Source organism: Mobula hypostoma, chromosome 10 (genome assembly GCF_963921235.1).
Source record: "Mobula hypostoma chromosome 10, sMobHyp1.1, whole genome shotgun sequence".
NCBI lineage: Eukaryota > Metazoa > Chordata > Chondrichthyes > Myliobatiformes > Myliobatidae > Mobula > Mobula hypostoma.
This window is the reverse complement of record NC_086106.1, coordinates 4123340-4147373: the sequence shown is the minus strand read 5'-3', so window position 1 is coordinate 4147373 and position 24034 is coordinate 4123340. Positions and strand designations below refer to the sequence as shown.

The 24034-nt window shown below is 52.8% G+C and overlaps 2 protein-coding genes across 5 annotated transcripts; one reads left to right on the top strand and one right to left on the bottom strand.

Moving 5' to 3' along the window:
- Positions 1-270: 270 nt before the first annotated feature.
- On the top strand, positions 271-14254 carry LOC134352614 (zinc finger and BTB domain-containing protein 1-like). 4 transcript variants are annotated; one of them, XR_010019423.1, is made up of 3 exons: positions 271-406; positions 9036-10980; positions 12424-14254. XR_010019423.1 is itself a non-coding variant. In XM_063059917.1 (3 exons), the coding sequence occupies exon 3, from the start codon at positions 9039-9041 to the stop codon at positions 10746-10748; it is 1710 nt and encodes a 569-aa protein (XP_062915987.1). In that variant the 5' UTR covers positions 271-406; positions 2503-2591; positions 9036-9038; the 3' UTR covers positions 10749-12417. The 4 variants fall into 4 exon arrangements, 3 of the variants coding, with proteins under 3 accessions (XP_062915987.1, XP_062915986.1, XP_062915985.1); XM_063059917.1 differs by lacking the exon at positions 12424-14254 and adding an exon at positions 2503-2591 and having other exon boundaries at positions 9036-12417; XM_063059916.1 differs by lacking the exon at positions 12424-14254 and adding an exon at positions 663-794 and having other exon boundaries at positions 9036-12417.
- Positions 14255-14543: 289 nt separating this feature from the next.
- polr1g (RNA polymerase I subunit G) lies at positions 14544-22719 on the bottom strand. The gene is made up of 2 exons (XM_063061242.1): positions 22547-22719; positions 14544-19872 (listed from the first exon to the last, which is right to left on the bottom strand). The coding sequence occupies exons 1-2, from the start codon at positions 22666-22668 to the stop codon at positions 19272-19274; spliced, it is 723 nt and encodes a 240-aa protein (XP_062917312.1). The 5' UTR covers positions 22669-22719; the 3' UTR covers positions 14544-19271.
- Between the last annotated feature and the right edge of the window lie 1315 nt (positions 22720-24034).

Genomic DNA, 24034 nt, shown 5'->3' with positions numbered 1-24034 from the left:
GGAGAGCATTGTAACTGGCTACATCATTTTATATATATATACATACACACACGCTGTAATTCACAGTTTTCTTCTTCTCTCTGTTATTAGGTATCGTATTGTACTGCTGATCCAGCGTCAATAAATTCCACGACACACGCCGTTGATATGAGACCCTGTTCAGATTCTGAAATTTACTCTGGATTGCACTAGGAGAGCACCGGTGAAACTACAATGACCAGAGTGCGCCGCGGCGGCTGCGGACCGGATGTGGACGGGGGAATCCCCGCCCCCCCCCGGCCGGCGGGGAGCCGCGAGGAGCCCGAGGCCCTGGCAACGGGTGCACGCGCCGCCGCGGCTGTCACTCAAAGTGTCGCAAGTCGCTGCGCCCCGTTTGCAACAGGGGGGAGACTTTATACCGAGAGAGGTGAGCCGGGGCGGGGGGAGATTGGTGTCGGGAGGGCCAGCCTGCAGGCTGCAGAGGGTTTGGGGGTGGGGGAGGGCATCGGGTGGATGGGCCGAACCGCCCGGGGGTTAGACCCCCCTGTGCACGGTGGGCAGCGTTGCCGCCCCGTCTGCGAAGGGTCCCGAGTCCCGTGTCCCGTGTCCCGAGTCCCGAGTCCCGAGTCCTGCCCCGTGTTGGGACTGAGCTGAACTCCGCGAATGCTCCTCTCCCAATGCAGCAGCCGGACCCACGACATGGGCCTGTAGGCCGGAGGGGGTGGACGACCCGCGCGTAGGTTGACCGTGAGGTTGGGTGGGTTGAGACCGGGTCGACGGGAGGCTTCTGGCCCAATGCTCTTCCTGGATTAAAGGTACCGAATACAGGGAGGTGGGATGTTATGCGGAAGTTGGGTGATGTGGTTGAATGCTTCGGCTCGTCTTGGCGAGCTTTCTCGGGGAGGTGGATGGAGGCCAGGCAGTGGATGTTGTCTACATGGACTTTAGCAAGGCATTTCACAAGGTGACACATGGGAGGCTGAGCCTTCGGGGTGAAGTAGTAAATTGGATTAGAGATTGGCTTTGTGGGAGAAGCCTCTCTGACTAGTGGGGTGCCACGGGGATCGGTGCTGGGCCTGTTGTTGTTTGTCATCTATATCAGTGATCTGGTTGATAACGTGGTTAACTAGATGACACCAAGTTTCTGGGTGTAGAAGGCTGTCATGGCTTGCGGAGAGATCTGGACCAGCTGGAAAAATGGGCTGAAAACTGGCAGGTGGAATTTAATGCAGGCAAGTGCGAGGTGTTGAACTTTGGAGGGACCAGCCAGGGTGGGTCTTACACAGTGAACAGCGAGACACTGAGGAATGTGGTAGAACAAAGGGATCTGGGAACACAAGTACATCATTTTTTGAAAATCGCATCACAGGTAGATAGGGTTGTAAAGAAAGCTTTTGGCACATTGGCCTGCATAAATCAAAGTATTGAGTACAGGAGATGGGATGTTATGTTGAAGTTGTATAACATGTTGGTGAGGCCTAATTTGGAGTACTGTGTGCAGTTTTGGTTACCTACCTACAGGGACAGTGTAAATAAGATTGAAAGAGTGCAGAGAAAATTTACAAGGATGTTGCTGGAACTGCAGGACCTGAGTTATAAGGAAAGACTGGATAGGTTAGGACTTTATTGCTCAGAATATAGAAGATTGAGGGGAGGTTTGATAGAGGTGTACAAAATTATGTGGGGTATAGACAGGGTAAATGCAAGCAGGCTTTTAACACTGAGGTTGGGTGGAACTACAACCAGAGGTTGTGGTTTAGTGGTGAAAGGTGAAATGTTCAAGGGGAAGATGAGGGGAAACTTCTTCACTCTGAGGGTGGTGAAGAGTGTGGAACGAGCTGCCAGCACGAGTGGTGGTTTCGGGGTCGATTTCACCGTTTAAGAGAAGTTTGGACAGGGACAGTGGCGCAAGAAAGTTTGTGAACCCTGTAGAATTTTCTCTTTTTTTCTGTATAAATATGACCTAAAATGTGATCAGATCTTCACATATGTCCTAAAACTAAATAAAGAGAACACAATTAAATAAGTAACACAAAAACATTATACTTGTTCATTTATTTATTGAGAAAAATGATCCAATATTACATGTATTTGTTGGAAAAAGTCTGTGAACCTTTGCTTTCAGTAACTGGCGTGACCCCCTTGTACAGCAGCGAGACATTTCCGGTAACTGTTGATCAGTCCTGCACATGGGCTTGGAGGAATTTTACGTGAAGATCCGATCACATTTTAAGTAATATTTATGCAGAAGTAGAGGAAGTTCTACTGGGTTCACAAATTTTCTAGCACTGCTGTGTGGATGGATGGGAGGGTTATGGAGGGTATGGGCCCTGTGCAGGTTGACGGGAATAGGCAGCTTAAGTGGTTTGGCACAGACTAGATGGGCTGAAGGGCCCCTTTCTACACTGTACTTTTCTGTGACTCTATGCCATCAGGGGTGGTAACCTAATCTGCTCCTTTATTCAATCCTCTCGTTTCCTCCTTTCCCTTTATTCTCACCCCCCCCCACCCTAACAATGCAAGTTCCAGAGTGTCTGCCCACTCCCTCGTCCTTTTCCCACCAGCATTTTGAACCAGAGGGGATAACTTCATCATCGAATTGTTCCCACAATGTAAGATCTCTTTGTCTCATGTTCTCGATATTTATTGCTAATTTATTTATTATTATTTCTGTTTTTTTCTTTTTGTATTTGCACACCGGTTGTCTGCCCTGTTGGTGCGGTCTCTCATTGATTGTATTATTTAGATTATGAGAACACTCAGTCCTCTTTTATTGTCATTTAGAAATGCATACATGCATTAAGAAATGATACAATGTTTCTCCAGAGTGATATCACAGAAAACAGGACAGACCAAAGACTAACACTGACAGAACCACATAATTATAACATATAGTTACAACAGTGCAAAGCAATACCATAATTTGATGAAGAACAAACCATGGGCACAGTAAAAAAAGTCTCAAAAGTCCCCGAGTCGATTGACTCCCGAGTCCCCGATAGCAGGCAGCAAAAGGGAGAAACTCCCTGCCATAAACCTCCAGGCACCGTCAACTTGCCGATACCTTGGAAGCAGCCGACCACAGCTGACCCTGAGTCCATCCGTCCGAAAACTCCGAGCTTCCGACCAGCCTCTCCGATACAGACTTCCGAGAGCCATCGACCTCTCCCCGGCCGCTGAAACACGCAAAGCCGAGGATTTCGGGGCCTTCTGCTCCAGAGATTCCGGTTACCACACAGTAGCAATCATAATAATAATACTCAATCATACTCCATTGGACTTGTTGAGTATGCCCGCAAGAAAATAAATCTCGGGGTTGACATAATTATTTAACTTAGTTTCTGAGATACAGCACAGAGTATAGCTTTTGAGCCAAGCAACCCCTGATTGAATCCTAGCCTAATCACAGGGCAATTAACCTACCAGCTGGTGTGTCTTTGGACTGTGGGAGGAAACCCACGCGGTCACGGGGAGAACGTACAGACTCCTGACAGACAGAGGTGGGAATTGAACCGCTGTGCTGCCGAGCCGCCCGAGTGTATGTGGATAATAAATCTGCTTTGAGCCGTGCCCTCCAGCCAAGGCCTGCTCGGAGCCCACGCCCGATTGCGAAAACGGTCTGCGTCTTGAACGGCTGCTTGCCTCCCTCCCGCGGTAACTGGCTTCATGGGATCCTGCTGTGTATTGCCATATACCCGAAGAAATACTTCGGAAGTATTTGGAATACCGAGTGCGGTTCCTGCCGCCGGGCGATAGGAAGGATGCGATTACGCTGGAGAGAGTGCAGACAGGATCTGCGGGCACCTTGGTGGGATCTGAGGATTCTGGTTATGAGGAAAGGTAGGGTAGGCTGGAACTTTTATTTCCCTGGAGTGAAGGAGGCTGAGGGGTGACCTGCAGGGGTTCCCGACCTTTTTTATGCTGAAGACCCCACCGTCCACCGTTATTTGAGGGGTCTGTGGACCCCAAGCTCGGAACCCCTGTGAGGTTTATAAAACCACGTGGGGCATAGATCGCGCAACACACACACACACACACACACACACACACACACACACACACACACACCCCCACCCACCCTTCTCCCCCGCCCCCTCCCCTATCCCGGAGGAGCTCAGCAGGTCAGGCAGCGTCCGCGGAGGGAAATGAACAGGCAGCGTTTCAGGCCGATGCCCAAAATGTTGACGGTTTATTCCCCTCCTCGGATGCTGCCTGACCTGTTGAGTTCCTCCAGCATTTTTGTCTGTGTGCTGCTCAAAATTTCCAGCATCTGCAGAACGCTTGTGGCATAGACAGGGTAGATAGTCGAGGTATTCCCCCCCCCACCCCGAAACTGGAAGGCAAAGGTTTAAGCAAGTGATTGTCGTAGTCACTGTCCCAGGGTTGGGCGCTGGCAATGTGCGGTGCTGCAAGTCCGGTCACCTGGCTGATCGGCGGACTGCGGAGGGGCTGGGAGGCGTTGGTCGTAGTGAGAACAAGGCCTTGAGCCATGATGTTGCCTGTTTGCAGCCGTCCAGGGGGGGGGGGTGGTGAGGGACTCAGACTGTGTTCTTTTCCCGTGTGACGATTTTAACCGCTGTCTTGCCCGCGCTGTGCGGACAGCGGGGGAGTTGTGTGGCCTCCATGGCTGGGCCTTGGGCTGTGGTGTCGCCTGTCCAGGGGACAGGCGTTGGAGCTGGTGCTGCCCCCCAGTGTTCGCTCGGCAGAAGGCAAGCTGTACTGTGATGGCAGACTGCTGCAACCTTCATGAACTCAGGGACTTGGACTGACATCTTTTTCCTGTCGGTCAGTATGTTTACTGCCTTCGTACGTGCGCCTTGTGCTGTGTGCGACTGTCGGTACTGTGTTTTGCACCTTGGCCCCGGGGTAACACTGTCCCATTTGGCTGCATTCATGAATGATAATTCAACCTGAGGTTGAAGATTAGAGGGGAAGGATTTAAATTGGGCATGAGAGGCAGCTTTTTCCACACTGAGGGTGGTGGCCATTTTGATTGGACTGCCAGAGGAAGGGGTAGAGGGTGTGTGCGATTACACTGTTCAAAAGTCATTTAGAAAGTGGATGGGAAATCGTGGGAGGACGTGGGAGATAAACATTTTGGTTAGGATGGTCCAGTGGGGCCGAAGGGCCTGTTTCCTGCTATGAACATCGTCTGTCCCCTCGGCAGCGTCAGGGACCCGGCTTCCCTGCTCACCTCATGCTGTCTGTGCAGAGTTTGCACGTTCCCCCCCTTTGACTGTGTGGTTTCCAGCGGGTTCTCTGCTTTTTCTTGCTCGTCCCAGAGGCGGGCTAGTTAACTGTTGTAAATTGTCCCTGGGTGAAGCGTAGAATGTGGGGGGCGGGTGGGGTTGTTGGTGGAATTGATCAGAGTGTGATGCGAGAGGAATTGTAAATCTGGAATTAATGAGCTGCACTGACCCTGATTTCACCCTAGCCTAATCACCGGGCAATTTATATTGACCATTTCACCTACGTCTTTTATTTTTTATTGCAATACAGCACAGAACAAGCCCTTCCAGCCCTTTGAACCACACCACCCAGCAACTCCCCCCCCCCCCCGATTTAATCCCAGCCTAACCACGGGACAACTTACAGTGACCAATTAACCTACCAACCGGTACGCCTTTGGGCTGTGGAATGAAACTACCGAGAGAACAGACATACTCCTTACAGACAGCGGCAGGAATTGAACCCGGGTCGGCGATGGCCCACACCGATCTGATGGGCCGAAGGGCCAGTTTCTGGCTGTATGACTCTGTGTCACCACTTGCAAAGAGTTGCAGTGTGATGCAGATCAGTAATTGGCCTTTCAGTTTATTGTATCAAGAATGTGGTCCAGTTAGTTCCAAGACGTGCAGTTTTCCTGTGCAAGTTCCAAGTTCCCAGCCCAGCGTTTTGATCTGACTCTTGCTTTTGTGAGTCTGATTCCTGCACTCAATTAAGAGTAGATTCCAGATCGCAGTTAGTTATCCTCTGTCTTTCCTCTCAGAATTGCAACCTGCCCGTTACACCGCTGGCGTTTCGGGCAGAAATGAATGTCCTCCATCTCTGGCGGTGTTCGGGGCTTCCTTCATCGTGTCAGTAGCACCTCTCAGTTTTCACTCCTGTCAGACGTGCAAGTCCCGGGTGGAGACTCAGGAATACCGTCACACTCAGATGTAGAAAGATTCTTCATTGCTGTTTCCAAAAACAGTTTTGTTTGACCAGTCAGTGTAGTTAGTCTTGCGCTGAACCCCCGAACCTGGAGGACCGGTGGACACTCTCAGTCTGGCCTCTACCCTTTGACCTGTTTGTCATGGGAGACCCCACCAAGAGCCAAAGCATGAAGTCCTGACCCCAGCCAACACAGCTCTCCGGGTCACTGAGGCACACAAGCTTCCAAACCCTACGACAAGGTTGTGCTCCCCTTGGAGGAGATCTGCAACTGGGGCTGCTTAATGTGGTGAATTTTGATCAGAAGAGAAATTAAATCTGGGCGCTGGAGCTCTGAAATGAAAAACGGAAAGTGGGAGAAACACCCGGCAGGTTAGAATCCTGTGGGCACAGAGAAGCAGAGTCAATGTTTCAAGGCTGAAATTTATCTTTCGAGTGCACGTTGAAACAAAGTGAACTGAATCGAAGTTTACTCTGTTTCACTTTGCACAGTCTTATCTGACCTGCTGTGCATTCAGCATTTTTAAAAACAGATTTGCTTTATCACGCCCATCGAAACACACAGAGAAATGAGTCGCTTGTGTCAACAACCAACACAATCCGAGGAGGTGCTGGGAGGGCAGCCGGCATGTGTCACCACAACTCGCTAACCTTAACCGGCAGCTTTCTGGACTGTGGGAGGAAACCAGAGCACCCGGAGGAAACCAGCACAGTCACGGGGACAATGTACGAACTCCTTACAGAGTGCGGCGGTTTATTCTGTTGTCTTCCCCCTTCCTTTCCAGTCCTGACGAAGTTCAAAGTACGTTTACTAGTTCAAGGAATGGTCGGGTCCCGAAACGTTGATGGTTTGTTCAGTCCCATAACTGCTGCCTGACTGGCTGAGACCCTCCAGCAGAAATAAAGCCTAACGGTTGTCTCTGCAGATCGTCACACGTACGGCTACGCCACTGTGCGGCCGTAACCACCAAAGCCTTTTGTTTGTTAATGTCATCAATATGGGTGAGTTAGGAACCTTTTGAAGTCACCAGGGCCGGGGGGTGTTGGGATCCTATTGAAGACACCAGGGGCCCATGGATGCTGGGATCTTATTGAAGACACTAGGGGCTTGGGGAGGTGGGATCCTGTTGAAGACAGTAGGGCCCAGGCATGTTGGGATCCTATTGAAGACACGAGGGGCCTGGGGATGTTGGGATCCTATTGAAGATATTAGGGGCCCGAAGATGTTGGGATCCTATTTAAGACATTAGGGGATTGGGAATGTCGGGATCCTATTGAAAACAGTAGGGGCCGGGGGATGTTGAGATTTTATTGAAGATATTAGGGGCCCCGGGCTGTTGGGATCCTATTGAAGACACCAGGGGCCCATGGATACTGGGATCCTATTGAAGACACTAGGGGCTTGGGGAGGTGGGATCCTGTTGAAGACAGTAGGGCCCAGGGGTGTTGGGATCCTATTGAAGACACCAGGGGCCCATGGATACTGGGATCCTATTGAAGACACTAGGGGCTTGGGGAGGTGGGATCCTGTTGAAGACAGTAGGGCCCAGGGGTGTTGGGATCCTATTGAAGACACCAGGGCCCAGGGGTGTTGGGATGCTATTGAAGACACCAGGGCCCAGGGGTGTTGGGATCCTATTGAAGACACCAGGGCCCAGGGGTGTTGGGATCCTATTGAAGACACCAGGGCCCAGGGGTGTTGGGATCCTATTGAAGACACGAGGGGCCCTGGGCTGTTGGGATCCTATTGACGACACCAGGGGCCCATGGATACTGGGATCCTATTGAAGACACCAGGGCCCAGGGCTGTTGGGATCCTATTGAAGACACCAGGGGCCCATGGATACTGGGATCCTATTGAAGACACCAGGGCCCAGGGCTGTTGGGATCCTATTGAAGACACCAGGGGCCCATGGATACTGGGATCCTATTGAAGACACCAGGGCCCAGGGCTGTTGGGATATGCAGGTACACCAATAAAGCTGAGTGCCAGTGTAGCATAGTGGTTCATGTAAGGGGCATTGGAGTTTGGAAGTTGAATTCCAGCATCCTCCATAAGGAGTTTGTGTGTTCTCCCGGTGACCACATGGGTTTCCTCCCACAGGCCGAAGATGTACCGGTGCTCAGTTAAGTGGTCATTGTAAATTGTCCCGTGGGCAGGCTAGGGTTAAATCGGTAGGTTGCTGGGCAGTGAGGCCCATCGGGCCTGTATCTCAGTAAATAAATAGAATTCTGCTCACTATTAGCGGCGTTGCGGTTTACGTGAGGGGCATTTTGGAGTCTGGCAGCTCAATTCCAGCGTCCTCTGTGAAGAGTTTGTACGTTCTCCCTGTGACCGCGTGGGTTTCCTCCGGGTGCTCTGGTTTCCTCCCACAGTCTGAAGACGTACCGGTTGGAGGTTAATTGGTCATTGTAAATTGCCCTGTGACTGGACTAGGTTTAAATAGTGGGTTGCTGGATGGTGCGGTTCATAGGGAGGGTGAGGGGTGGGAGTTGTCGAGGGAGGGATAGGGTGAGGGGTGGGTGGATTGGGGAGGGTTTGAGGGGTGGGAGTTGTCGAGGGAGGGATAGGGTGAGGGGTGGGTGGATTGGGGAGGGTTTGAGGGGTGGGAGTTGTCGAGGGAGGGATAGGGTGAGGGGTGGGTGGATTGGGGAGGGTTTGAGGGGTGGGAGTTGTCGAGGGAGGGATAGGGTGAGGGGTGGGTGGATTGGGGAGCGTTTGAGGGGTGGGAGTTGGAGTATTGAGGGAGTGGTGGCAGTGTGGGAGGAGTGTTTGAGGTTGATGAAGTAGGAGGGGTTGAAGGGTTGGGAGTGAAAGGCCCACAAGGCCTGGGACCCCTCCGGCCGGGGCCAGGCCAGGCCACCCGCCCCCTCACTAACCCCGGCCCTCTGCTCTGTTGCAGGGAATGAGCAGCCACAGTGAGCACGTCCTCCAGCAGCTCTGCTCACAGCTCGAGTACGGCTTCCTCTGTGACTGCTCCATCGCGGTGGGTGACGTGCGGTTCCGGGCTCACCGGGTGGTGCTGGCGGCCTGCAGCTCGTACTTCCACAAGCTCTTCGTCAACCAGCCGGCGGAGTCTTCGCTGGTGGCCCTCAGCCCTCAGGCCGTCAGCCCCGACCACTTCGACCTGATCCTGCAGCTGATGTACACCGGCCGCCTGGGGTCGCCGCCGGCCGACCCCGAGCGCTTCCACGCCTCCCTCAGGTTCCTCAAGCTCTACAACGCGGGCCGCTTCCTGCCGCCAGGGGATCGGAATGCTGAGGAGGCCTCGCTCCTGGCCTCGACCAAGCCGCTGGTCTTTGGTGTGCAGCTATACCCGGAGCGGGCAGCCAGCGAGAGCCTGGGGCCTGCCAACGAGAGCCTGGGGCCTGCCAACGAGAGCCTGGGGCCTACCAACGAGAGCCTGGGGCCTGCCAGCGTGAGCTTGGGGACAGCCACGTGCTCCCAGGTCCCGGTGGCGGTCAAGGCGGAAAACCCCGAAGAGGCGTCGGACCAACGGGCCGGCCTGGGATCTGTGGAGGAGGAGCAGCCGCACGCTGACAAGGAACACCCGCGGCCGCAGGCCGAGTGTCCTTTCTTCTGCCCGCTCTGCGGCCTGGCCTTCGAGCGGGCCCAGAGGCTGCAGGATCATCTCAGCAGCTGCTGCAGTGGCCCATTCCAGCACGAGCCTGCCATCAAGCGGGAGGAGGAGGAGGCCGAGAGGCCCAGCCTGGATGGCAGGCCTCGTGAGGGAGGGCACGCGGAGGCCGAGGAGGGAGGCTGCAGGCCCTGGGCCCCCGAGGGTGAGGACTATGAACTGGAGGAGGGTGAGGTGCGCTTCCCTGGCGATGATGACCTGGTCCTGGAGAATGCCACCGACGACTCCTTCAGCAGCACTGAGAGCAGCCTAGAGGGTGACGGCGAGGGCTCAGGCCGGTCAGAACCAAGCGAGGAAGAAGCAGGAGGCGGCGGGCCTAGCGAGGCCTCCCTCTCGTCCCTGGGGCTCGGCCGCAGCCCCTGTCAAGCGGCCCGGCGCAGGGGCAAGGCCTGGTCGTGCCAGGCCTGTGAGGGGTGCTGCCTGGCCGAGGAGCGGAGCTGGGGTCGGAGCTGCAAGAAGAAACGGCTTAAGAGGAGGAGCAAGGAAGGCGAGGAGCCAGCGGCCGCCCCTTCCGCCCTGCTGCAGGAGGCCGAGAGGCCACAGCCGGCGCCCAAGCTGGTGCAGGGCCCGGGGGAGCTGGCGGCGGCTCGCGGCCTGAGCGAGCGGCTGGCCTGCCCGGCCTACGCGCGGGCCTTCCCCTGGGAGCTGCGGATGCAGCTGGCCGGCCGTGCGGAGGGCGTGGTGGGGGGCGCCCGCTTCGGGTGCACCATATGCGGGTACCGCAGCCGACGCAAGCACGCACACCTGCGGCACCTGGCCTCGCACCTGTTGCCGGGCCAGGCCGTCTGCCAGGTCTGCTTCGAGATCGTGGGCAGCAAGGGCGACCTGCAGCAACACCTGGAAAGCCACCTGTACTCCTGCGGCGTCTGTGGCCAGAAGTTCCGGCTCAAGAAGGACATGGTTGCCCACGCCAACAGCTGCTGGTCCAGGAAGCTACACGGGAGGGTGGGCAGGTTTGGCTCCAAGAGCAAGAATTGATGCCAAAGGGGAATTGCCAAGGACACTGCCTTCGGGCAGGGGCCCCGGACGTTGAGATCTGGAGCGCAGGCGAAACTTCCAGAAGGATTCGCCGGGTCGGGCAGCGTCCACGGAGAGAAATGGACACCCAACGTTTTGGGTCAAGCCCTCCATGTGGACTTTGGGGACTTAGCAGGTCGAGCGGTGTCCGTGGTAGGAATTGGGACGGTTGACGTGCTGAGTCAAGAACGTGGTAGGTCGAGTAGGAAAGCGGTGGCTGACGGACACTCAGAAAAGGCAAAGGGACAGTGGCATTTTTAAGAGCCAAGTCAAGGTACCTGGGCTTTGCTAGTTGAACCGGCGTTTAATGTCCCCCTCGAAGGTGGCCGTGGAGCTGCCTGTTTGAGCGTCTGTTCTGGTGGTTAATGACAACTGAATAACTTGCCAGGCCGATCAGTGCAGCAGACGTTGCTGGGCGTCTGGCTTCGCACGTAGACCGGGCGGGGGTGGCAGGTGACCTACCCTACCGATATTAGAAGGGTCTTTAGGACAGTCCACTGTGGTTTTTGTGGATAACGTTAGACTTTCAAATTCCAGATTTCAAATTCAGCACCATCTGACATGGTGGGATTAACCCAGCTCTGGATTTGGAGATGATTAAACCCTTTACTAATTTGCTGCCCCTCATACCACTGGCATTTAGGGACAGCAGAGGAGGCCCTTCATCCCTGTCTGACCTTGGCCACTCAGATGTAGAATGATTCTTCATTGCTGTCACCGTAACAGTTGTGTTTGACCAGTCAGGGTTGTTAGCCCTGAGCTGAACCCCCAAACCTGGAGGACCGGTGGACCACTGTTAGTCTGTCCTCTACCCTTTGACCTGTTTGTTATGGGTGACCCCACCAAGAGCCAAAGCATGAAGCCCTGACCCCCGCCAACATAGCTCCCTGGGTCCCTGAGGCACACAAGCCCCCAAACCCAGTGACGAGGTACCACAACCAAAGCCCTGATTCATTCTTGAACCGGAAATGCTGACTGCTCTCTTGCCTCTGCAGATGCTGCCTGACTCCACGGAGCCCCGCAGCAGCTGTGTGTGTGTGTGTGTGTGTGTGTGTGTGTGTGTGTGTGTGTCGTGTCTTGTGTGAACCAGGCTGCTGCTCCCCGTGCAGAGAGACTCCTGATTGTTGGGGAACGCTCAGTGCTAGTCCGCAGAGCGAGGGCGGCCTTCCGGCCGGAGTCTGACCTCAGGGCGGTCCAGAGCACGGCTGGGTTTGCTGGTAGTACCTGGGGCTCTTGTTGAGAAAATCTGGAAGCTTAGCAGGACCCTTTTCCTGTGCTCCGTTTAAACTGGCCGGCTTCACTGGAAAAGTTGTTATATTTCGAGGGGTGATTGATAAGTTCGTAGCCTAAGGTAGAAGGGGTCAATTTTAGAAAGCCTAGCACATTTATTTTTCAACATAGTCCCCTCCTACATGTACACACTTAGTCCAGCAGTCGTGGAGCATACAGATCCCTTCTTTGTAGAAGTCGGTGTCTTGGACCTCCAGAAGTGGTCCACAGCAGGGGTGATTGATAAGTTTGTGGCCTGAGGTAGAAGGAGATGAATTACACAGCTCTCGTTACATGCACGTGCAGTTCAGCTCTTTGAGTGAAAATGCAGAAAGTTTGAATTAAAACTTATCTCCTTCTACCTTAGGCCACGAACTTATCAATCACTCCTGCTGTGGACCGCTTCTGGAGGTCCAAGACGGTGACCTCTACAAAGAAGGGATCCGTATGCTCCACGACCGCTGGACTAAGTGTGTAAGTGTAGGAAAAATAAATGTGCTAGGTTTTCGAAAATTGACTCCTTCTACCGCAGGCCATGATCTTATCAATCACTCCTTGTACTGTGTGAAATATAGAACTGAAACTGTTCAGATGAAAAGGCAATAGTCTGGAAAAGTTTCTGCTCTCGTTCCTTGATGGAGCAGGATTATCAAGAGCTTTATTGTCTGCGAGCGGTACACTATTTGGAAGTGCCATGTTTTTTTAAAAACAGAACTCCTTACCCCTAAGCTCCACCTGCCAGCCCGGGTGGATATAAATGCCACGGCCCCCAGTTTGAAGAAGGGAGCAGTCCTCCCACGATGTCTGGTTAGTGTCCATTCCTTGACCAGTTACTAACGGGGTGGTGATCTGGTTGTCGTTACAGTCATGTTGGGCTTTCCATTCCCCATCACTTCTTGCCCGTCATCACCAGTCAGGTTACACCTCCCTGCTGATGAGAGTGCCCCGTTGGCCAGGGAGCACACATCTCCCATGGGCCATTGCGGAGGGAACACACTGACGAATCTTAGTCCTGCCAATGTTAACTATTATAATTACCTTTGGGCATAGAACATCGAAGAACACAGCACAGAAACAGGCCATTTGGCCTGCAGTGTTGTGCTGAACCAGCTAAAAAGCAGATCAAAAACACCCAAACGCTAATCCCTCCTACCTACACCATGTCCCTATCCCTCCATCTTCCTCACATCCATGTGCCTATCCAAACGACTCTTAAAAGCCTCTAATGTATTTGCCTCTACCACAATACCAGGCAGCACATCCACCACTCTCTGAGTAAAAAACTTACCCCTTGAAACTCCCCTCCCCCCCTTTTATTGCATGGCCCCTGATATTAGACATCTCAACCCTGGGGAACAGATACTCTCTGTCCACTCTGTCTATGCTTCTCATCATCTTATAAACCTCTGTCAGATCTCCCCTCAGCCACCGTCACTGCAGAGAAAACAACCCAAGTTTACCCAGCCTCTCGTGATAGCGCATGCCCTCTAAACCAGGCAGCATCCTGGTAAACCTCTTCTGCACCCACATCCTTCCTCTCGTGGGGCGACGGGAGGCCTTGTGAGGGCTTCTCTGAAGGGAGGGCGGAAGAGGGTGAATGAAAAGCCAGTGGTCAAACCGGGTTTCCCCTCCCACCTCCTCTGGATCAGTTAGATGCTCGACTTGGTTTACCGTTCATTAGGAAAGGTAGTGGGGAGCAGTCACAGATGGCAGGGCTAGGCAGCTGGTCGTGAAGCTGCCCCGCGGCCCCCAGAGATCCGCATTCTGCACGGACTTTCCCACCTCCTCCTGGTGCCCGGATTTCCCAGCTCCCCTGGGTTCCTCTCGCATCCCATCGAGGAGCTGGGGAGCTGAATGATTGCCGTAAATTGCCCCTTAGTGCAGGTGGAGGTAGAAAGAGATCAGAGGGGACTTGATGAGGGTGTATGCAAGAGGGAGTGGACTGCGGGGAAATATGAGGGGGACTGGGAGTGCTCCCCTGGGTGCCAATGTGTGAGGGAACCCGTGCCCCAGCTGGGGCAGGTCAGGACTCCCCCAGTACTATTTAACTTTTGTTACTTGATCTTATCGGCTGATGGTTTGAAACAAAGAGCAGTTTTACATTGCACTGATTGAAAAGTTTTTCTTTGAAGTTTGTTGATAAACCAAGCTTTGTAAATAAATTATTAATTGGAGTGTCTTTGAGTTTATCTGATTAAAATATTGAACAATATACCTTTTGTCCTTTTATTAACTTTCCATCTCCCGGTCACTAACGCAGAGTAAAGATTCTAACACAACTGCTGCTACGTGGTGTTCATCTCTCAGTTGATAATGCAACTTCCTTCTCCCTCTGGCGACCGAGATCTCCCGCTGTCATGCAGTAACCTGTTTCCCCCGTTGGAATCAGTTGTTTTATATGCTTCAATAATATATTAGTTGAATTAATGTTTTTTTAAGCAATTGCAGTTCACTAACTTTTTTTAACGTGTTTATTTTTTACAATGTGTGGTGTTTGTCGCCACCTACCGGCAGAAAAGCATACAGCAGTCAGATAAGAGTTTTCATTGACGTGCCGTGATGGCCCTTGTTGTCCTCAGGATCTTGCATTATCTCAAGTATAAAAGTGCAAAGTTTGCTGTCGTTGTCTTGGTTTCTCGTGCTCTTCCTCTGTTCCTTTGTTTGAACTTCAAACGAGTAATCATGAAGCAACTCCGAAAAGAACCTGGGACTGGAAAAATCACCAGATCCCACACTCCCTCTGACGTTCAGTATCACTCCCAATCCTCACAAGTGTTTATATCCGATTGCGCAGAACCCCACTTTAGCTTGTAGGTAACTCAGAACTCCCGACCGCCTCCACGGGTGCGAAATGTATTGCCGGCTTCGCTGATCTCTCCCCAGATGTTACTCCGATTCAGACTCACCGATCACATCGAAACGTACAGAGGAATGCCTCATTTGTGTTAACAGCCGACACGACGGACGGATCCACAAGGCGTCATTCAGCAAGCACACAATGCTTGGCGGAAAAACACAGGACACAACGACCAGCAAATCAAGCCCGTTTCAGCCTATCCACATACTTCCATCCGGCTGGCACTGGCTTCTGGACCTGCAGTGATTTGTGGCCTTACCACAGGCAAACCTCTGGCTTCCCCGGTGGCCTTCGAACTATATTGTTTTCCTGTGAACTATTTGTAGGATGCAAGGCAAGGACTCGGGGGCTGACTTTAAATCTGAGAATGCCGTCCCTTTAGAACTGTGATGAGGAGGGTGGTGAATCTGTGGAATTCATTGTGGAGGCCAAGTTATTGGGTATATTTCAACCGGAGGTTGGTAGGTACTTAATTAGTAAAGGTGTCAAAGGTTACAGGGAGAATGGGGTTGGGGGGGTGGAATAATAGATCAGCCATGATGGAACTGTGGACCAGACTTGATGGGCTGAATGGCCTAATTCTGTTTTTATGTCTTAAGGTCTTTGTAGCTGCTTCCACCACTTCTGTTCCAAATGTCAAAGGTTACAGGGAGGAGGCAGGAGAGTGGGGTTGAGAGGGAAAATAAATCAGCCATGTTGGAGCACACTCGATGGGCTGAATGGCCTAATTCTGCTCCTATGTCTTAGGGTTTTAATTTTCTTTGCAAGGCCAAGGGTGAATGTTTGCTGCAGTACAGTTCTTGCAGAGTTAAGGTATGGATCAATAAAGTATGACTATGACTACTACTATGAGTATTTTGTCCAGTCTCAGGACCAGGGAGCATTTTTAAGAAGACGGGTAACTCCATTTAAATGCACTACATATAGAGTGGTGGAGTGGTATCCACCCCGGACCATTCGCCTCAAATGGTCCTGGGTTCGAATCCGGCCGGTTCCTTGCACAGTACCGTACTTGTCAACGTGGAGCGGTGAGCAAGTTTGTAAATCTGGAGGGAGCAAAGGAAGTTGGGAATGACGAGGGTGGAGTGCCATGGGAGGGGTGTGGGACAGGTGGCAGAGGAGTGCCAGGGATGGGTGCAGACACACCCAGCCTGAGACACCAGCCAGGGTCATTTGATTCCAAACAATTGGTTTATTGATCATTACAGAGAGTCTCTCTGGTGCTTCCCTCTCCCTTCCTCTTTTCCCAACCATGATTCCCCTCTCCCTGCCCCCTTCCCACTCTCAGTCCACAACAGAGGGTTTATTCATGACATGTGAGTGATGATTTTTTTTGTGTCAGCAGAACAATACACACATAAAATTACCACAGAACTGTGCAAAGGTCTTTGGCACCTTAGCACGCGTGCTCTTTTTGTACCTCTCTTTACATATATCTACATATAGGGGCAGAATTAGGTCATTTGGCCCATCAAGTCTGCTCTGCCATTTCCACATAACCGATCTATTTTCCCTCTCAGCCCCAGTTTCTGCCTTCTGCCCATATCCCTTCATGCCCTGACCAATCAGGAATCTATCAGCCTCTGCCTTAAATACCCCAATGTCTTGGCCTCCACAGCTGCCTGTGGCAAAGAATATCACAGATTCGCCACTCTCTGGCTGAATGTTTAAGTGCCTATGACTTTTGCACAGGACTGTAAGTCAGTGACAAACAAAACTTGCCTTATTTCTCTCTCTAGCATTTGTCCTCCTCCCCTGTCGGTGCTGCCATCCAGTGTTGGATTGGTGGAACGACAGGCTGGATTGTCAGGAACTGTCGCTCAGGGTATCGGGCTATGTGTGTGTTTTTCTGGCGTGACTGTTTTTATTTGCTCGCTATTTTGAATGTGCTGTGTACGTTTTGCACCCTGGCCGCAGAGGAACACTTTTGTTCGGCTGTTTGAAGGATAATTAAATATTAATTGATTTGATCAGCCCATTCATTGATTTGGACAAACTGGGTAAGCCCCCAGCAGCGAGTGACCATGGACCATGTGAACATCGAGTGGACATGGACCCACAGTGTGACCACAGACCAGGTGACACAGCAGCAGGATCAGCCTATCGAGCCTGCTCCTCCATCCCATCACGGCCGATTCATTTTCCCTCCTAAAGCCTGCCGTCTCTCCTTAACCTTTGATGCCCTGACTAATCAAGAACCTGTCAATCTCCACTCTAAATACACTCAATGGCTTATCCTCCAAAGCCTCCCCTGTGGCAATGAATTCCACAGATTCACCACCCTCTGCTATAAGAAATTCCTCACCCCTGTTGTAAAAGGATGTCTCATTCTGAGGCAGTTCCCTCTGGCCCGAGACTGCCTCACTACAGGAAACACTGTGGGCTGGTGAGGGAAGCCATTACAAGCTTCTAACCTTTTTAGTTGTGGCTGGGTTTTTCTGGATGAGGAGTGTAGGTGTTGACAGGCTTCCCAAGGCCCTCCCGGAGAATTCTGGCCACTGTGAACAGTCCAGTCTGTTTCCAGTAATGTTATTTGGAAGCTATCAAAATGGAGGCCCGAGCAGGAATGCCCCAAAGTGGGCCCTGAGGCATCACAAAGCTCCCTCCACACTTCTGCAGTCAAAGAGTCATAGAGAAGTCCAGCAGAGAAACAGGCCCTCCAGCCCACCTAGTCCATGCTGAAAACATTTAACCTGCCGACTCCCATTGACCTGCACTGGGACCATAGCCCTCCATATCCCCACCATCCAGTTAAAGACTCTCACGGCAGGGTTAGCTAATAAACCAGAAATATGTTGAAGTTCCTGTCCCACCACAGGTTAAATAAAGAGTCAGGTGGCACACCCATCGCAGGTCCGACAGTAGGAACACAGAGCAAAGCTCCAGCTTAAATTCTGTTCCGTGTGTGGAATGTGGTCTGAGCCACCCTGTGTAGGAGGGCCGAGAAGGAAACAAAACAGAACACTGTGAGCTCTGCAAACATTAAACAGAGTAAAGATTTGAACGGTTTGGGGAAAGGAGTGGGGCTAAGAGATTTGCTTCTTCATTTTTTGCTGGTCAAATGAACAGGACGTTTTATTTATTGAGCTACAGCTGGGAATAGGCTCTTTCGGTCCTTTGAAGCACGCTGCCCAGCATCCCAATTTCACCCCAAATTAATCACAGGGCAATTTACAATCTACTGTCCAGTGCGCCTTTGTACCCTGAACTACAAACAGCTCGCAGGCAGCACTGGGAATTGCACCTGGGTTGCTGTTAAAGTGTTGTGCCTCTCCAAATCTCATTCTACAAGAGTCTGAGGCACATACAGATAGCCAGGGTGCCCTAGGACTTCTGCACAGGACTGTATTTGTCAACGCAGAGTGGAGAGTGAGTTTGTAAATCTGCTGGGAGCAAAGGATTTTGGGAATGGTGAGGGTGCAGTGCTGTTGGAGAGGTGAGGGACAGGTGGCAGAGAAGTGCCAGGGGAGGGATGATGGTACAGGTGCAGACACACCCAGCCCTGAGACACCAGGCAACGACATTCAATTCCAAACAATTGGTTTATTGATCATTACAGAATGTCTCTCTGGTGCTTCTCTCTCCCTTCTCCTTTTCCCAACCGTGATTCCCCTCTCCCTGTCCCCTTCCCACACTCAGTCCACAATAGAGACCCAGATCAGAATCACATTATGTCATGAAATTTGTTTTTTTTTGGCATCAGTATAGTGCAATAAACAAAATTACTACAGTGCTGTGCAAAATCCTTCGGCGACCTAGCTCTATATATACACGCGTCTGTCTTGCACAGTTCTGTATGTAGGACCAAGAGCGAGGAGGGAGGCTTTAAAGCCAATGTTCTTCAGTGACCTCAGGCTCAGAAGGAAATTGGCCAAGGGCGCCCACAATCGATAACTTCCAAGGCATCCTCTCAATGCAGCGAGATTCCACTGACGTGCCTTCAATACACAAACCTGGGCAAGTTACCGACCAGGAGGCCATTCAGCCCTTTCCACTTGTTCTGTACCTTGGCACACAACCCTCGGTTTGAGGAAATGTCCAGTCAGAGGCGCTAAAATCCCTTGATGCAGCTGGTGGGAGTCACCGGGGAGTAGAAGGTGATCATTTCCTGCAGCGGCCCAGCCACGAACGCTCACACCTGAGGATTTAACACTGAGCTTGAGGGCGTGTTCCTCCAGCAGGTGGCAGAGGTGCCACCCACCACCCGATACAAGGGAGCACTGAAGCAAGATGGAAACAGGCTCTCCCAGGGGCTGGGTGGAGAGCGTCCCGGGACCGGTGCCTCCGCAACCCAATTGTCACAGGACGCCCCGTCCCCGGCAGGGCATTGCCCATCGCCTGGGGCTCAAGTTGACCATTTAACTTTTATCCTTCTTTTTCTTCTTCTTCTTGTGCCTGTGTTCTGATTCATCAGGCCCAACCTCGAGGCTCTCCTCCGGGCTCCTCTTCCGCTTTCTCGGCTGGCAATCTGTCTCCACGTCCGGCGTCTGGAAGGCCGCCTCCTCCCGCTTCTTCTTCTTCCTCTTTTTCCCGGAGTCGCCCGGAGTTTCCGAATCCGTGGCTCGGCAGCCGGTTCTGAGCCCGCCGCTGGCCGGCTCCTCCCTCGCCCTCTTCTTCCTGCGCTTGGGCGCCGGCTGCCGCTGCCTGGGCTCCCACCCGGGCGGGCCCACCCCGAAGGGCTGGAACCGCAGCTTCAGGCCCGGCGGGATGCCAGGAGCGGGGCTGCTGGGGATGCAGCTCGGCTCGGAACCGCTGGCCGCCCCCTCCCAGTTCTCGTCGATGGTGATGCACCCGGCAAACTCGGGGCAGCGCTCTGTCTCGGCCCCTGCTTCCGAGGGGAGGACCAGGCAGACGTCGCCCGTGCCTCCCGTGGTGGCGAACACGTTGTAAACTTTGTCCTCGCAGATCTTAGACCTGAGTGATTGGAAACCAACCAACGGCACCTTCTTCCCAGAGAAACTGAAACGGAAAACCACAACAAACTTCTCTTTAGTTAGACAGACCATCAGATATAGGAGCAATATCAGGCCATTCAGCCCATCAAATTTTCTCTATCGCCAGATCACTGCCTAATTAAAAAAGTCAATTCTCCAGCTTTCTACCCATAACCTTTTAACCACCCTCACACCCAATCATTAACTTTTCTATCTCTGCCTTAATTATACACAGATTGAACACTCTCTGTGCAGAAGTCTCAGACACATTTACATACCAAGGGTGCCTAAGACTTTTGCACAGTGCAGTATTTGTCAACGTGGAGCGGAGAGCGAGTTTGTAAATCTGACGGCAGCAAAGGATGTTGGGAATGGTGAGGGTGGAGCGCCACGGGAGGGGTGTGGGACAGGTGGCAGAGGACGAGTGCCAGGGTCGGGGGGGGGGGGGTGCGGGTTGGTGCGAATACAGACACACCCAGCCCTGAGACACCAGGGAAGGTCATTTGATTCCAAATAGTCGGTTTATTGATCATTACAGAATGTCTCTCTGGTGCTTCCCTCTCCCTTCCCCTTTTCCCCAACCATGATTCCCCTCTTCCTGCCCCCTTCCCACTCTCAGTCCACAATAGAGACCCAGATCAGAATCAGGTTTATCATCACTCACATCTGTCATGAAATTCGTTTTTGTTGCCGCAGTACAGTGTAATACATAAAATTACTACAGTACTGTGCAAAAGTCTTAGGCACACTAGTTATATCTCTGTGTACAATACTGGAACTCTCAATGCCCCACAATCCTTACAACTGCAATGCAGAAACAGGCCATTTAGCTCCAGGTCTGTACTAAGCACCGTAATCCTCACAGCAGGGGCCCCAACCTGGGTCCATGGATCCTGTGAATATTGGTCCACAGCATAAAACATGTCGGGAACCCCTGCTTTACAGAATCTCCTTTCTGGGGAGTGGGGGGACCTCTGCCCATTGCCAGCAATTCCCCGCCAGCACACACTGCAAATCTGCATGTTTCAGACGCGGGAAGGAACCAGAACGCTCAGGGGAAACCCACGCCCACACACAGAGATCCTGCAAACTCCACACAGACAGCACCTGAGGACAGGACTAAGCCTGGTTGCTGGTGCTGTGACTCTGCCAGTTGTACCTACTCAGCTGCGTCCAAACAAACCCAAAGTTTGAAAATACACATGCTTTCAACTCAATGTTTTTATTACCCATTTTAAAACTGCAGGCTGCCTGCCAGCAAGACCCAGCCTCGACATCCTTGGGGTCCACAGCAGTCTCAGTAAAGTGACAAACACAGCAGTACAGGCCCTTCGGCCCACAATGTTGTGCTGACCCTGTAACCTACTCCAAGATCAATTTAACACTCCTCCCTCTCACATAACGCTGCATTTTTATATCTCTAATGTATCTGTCTCTACCACCACCCGACAGGGTGTTCCACGTACTCACTACCATGTGAAAACATACCTCTTAACATCCTGCCCTATACTCCCCTCAAATCACCTTAAAATTCTGCCAGCTTGCATTACCATTTCAACCCCGGGGAAAAAGTCTGTCTACTCGATCTGTGCCTCTCATCACCTTGTACACCTCCATCGAGTCACATCTCATCTTCCTTTGTGCCTGTGCTTGCTCAATCTTCCCTCATACGACATGCTCTTCAATCCAGGCAGAATCCTGGTCAGTCTCCTCTGCACCCTGTCTAAAGCTACCAAATCCTTCCTGCAATGAGGCGACCAGAAGTGAGTGGTCCAACCAGGCTTTGACAGAGAAAGGGGGAGACGCTCGCCCCGAAGCGTGATGCCGCACACAGGTGAATGACTAGTCCCAGCAGTCGAAAAGACAGCGAGTGCCCAGGAGCGACACGAGGGAACGAGTGACTGCGGAACGGGGCAGGGGGCTGACCGGGGCGGAGGAGAAAGATAACGATATTTCATGGACCAGGCACGGGGAGAGGAGGAGGAGACACGGGGTGGGGGAGAGGAGGAGGGGACTGGGAATGGAGGGGGGAGAGAGAGGAGGAGGGGACCGGGGATGGGCGGGCAGAGAGGAGGAGGGGACTGGGGGTGGGGGGGGAGTGAAGGAGGGGACCGGGGGGTAGGGGGGGGGAGAGTGGAGGAGGGGACCGGGGGGTAGGGAGGGGGAGTGGAGAGTGGAGGAGGGGACCGGGGGTGGGGGGGGAAGTGGAGGAGGGGACCGGGGGTGGGGGGGAGAGGAGAGGAGGAAGGGACTGGGGGGAGGGGAGGGGGGGACCGGGGGGGGGAGTGGAGGAGGGGAGTGGAGGAGGGGAGCGGGGGTGGGGGGGGGAAGTGGAGGAGGGGACCGGGGGTGGGGTGGGGAGTGGAGGAGGGGACCGGGGGTGGGGGGGGGGAAGTGGAGGAGGGGACCGGGGGTGGGGTGGGGAGTGGAGGAGGGGACCTTGGGTGGGGGGGGGGAGAGGAGAGGAGGAAGGGACTGGGGGGAGGGGAGCGGGGGTGGGGGAGGTTGAGGAGTGGAGGAGGGGACCAGGGGTGGGGGGGAGAGGAGAGGAGGAAGGGACTAGGGGGGAGGGGAGCGGGGGTGGGGGAGGTTGAGGAGTGGAGGAGGGGACCGGGGGTGGGGGGGAGAGGAGAGGAGGAAGGGACTAGGGGGGAGGGAGGCCGGGTTCTCTGAGGGGGTCGGGGACGGTCCTCACTGACCTACGAGGCTCGAAGTCGGCGGGCGCTTTGATCAGCCACAGCTCCGAGGAGGGGTCGCGGATGCCCCGGGGCGCCGCATGCGGGCAGACCTGGAACTCGGGCGGGCTCTCGAAGCCGCGCATCTCCCGGCCGCTCGGTCGGTCCGTCCGTCCCACTGCTTCCCGGACGCGCGTCACCGGCCCACGTGATCCGCCTGGGAACCACGCGTTCGACCTCTGACCCGAGACGGCCCAACCATCCTGCGAGAAACAGAACGTGGGTGGGGATAAACTTTAATCCTTTACACGCCGCCACAAATCCTACCTTTCAACCCCATGCAGTGAACAAATCTGAGAGTAAACTCCTGTTAAACGACGTTGCTGTAAAACGTATGGGTTCTGCCGCAAGATGATGGCCCCTTCATCCGTCCATGGATCCTGTCTCCCCCTACACTCCCAATGAGAATGTCCAAATCCAGGCTCGTCCACCGATGAGCTGGGAGGGGAGAACACCCTCCTAATGCTCCTGAAAACCTCTCGCTTTTGCAAAGCCGAATACAAACCAGCGAGAACGGAATGTGAAAGTGTGTAATACCACATCTCTTAATATATTTTATGTGAACTAATTTTTCAATATATTCCTACATATAATGAAAATATGAATAATCCACTTGTGATAAAATGGTAAAATCCTTAAAGGGACATGGTCGGATCAATGTTTTTCAGTATCCCGACAGTAATTGTAAATTTCAGGAACGGGGGCTCCCTTAAGACCATAAAATATAGGAGCAGAAGTAGGCCATTCGGCCCATCGAGTCTGCTTCGCCATTCAGTCATGGGCTGATCCAATTCTTCCAGTCACCCCCACTCCCCTGCCTTCTCCCCATACCCTTTGAGGATTGGTGGTAACTTTGAGCCAGGTGCATGGACATCTGCACAAGTCAACATGTACATGTACATCAAGAAACATGAATTAAAACATAAAATACAAACACAAGAGATTCTGCAGATGCCGGAAGCCCTGAGCAACACACACACACAATGCTGGAGCAACTCAGCAGGTCGGGCAGCGTCTTTGGAGATGAATTGTCATTTCATGATGAGTGACCCCAGTCACTATCAACACTCTTCAGAGATTGTCTGCCTGCTGTCAGTGGTCGCATAACCAGGACTTGTGATCTGCACCGGCTGCTCGTACGACCATCCACCACCTGCTCCCATAACTTCACGTGACCCTGATTGGGGGCTAAGCAGATGCTACACCTTGTCCAAGGGTGACCTGAGGCTAGCGGAGGGAAAGAGTGCCTCACACCTCCTTTGGTAGAGACGTAGCTCTACCTCGTCACTCTGGGTAAACATATTCAGGATATAATGCCTTGGAAATTACATTTTTCCACCAGCACCATAGTACGTTACAAATATATCAAACATTGATCAGAATCAGTTTTATTATTGCTGACATGTTTGTCTTGTGGCAGTAGTACAGTGCAAAACATTTAAAAAATCTATA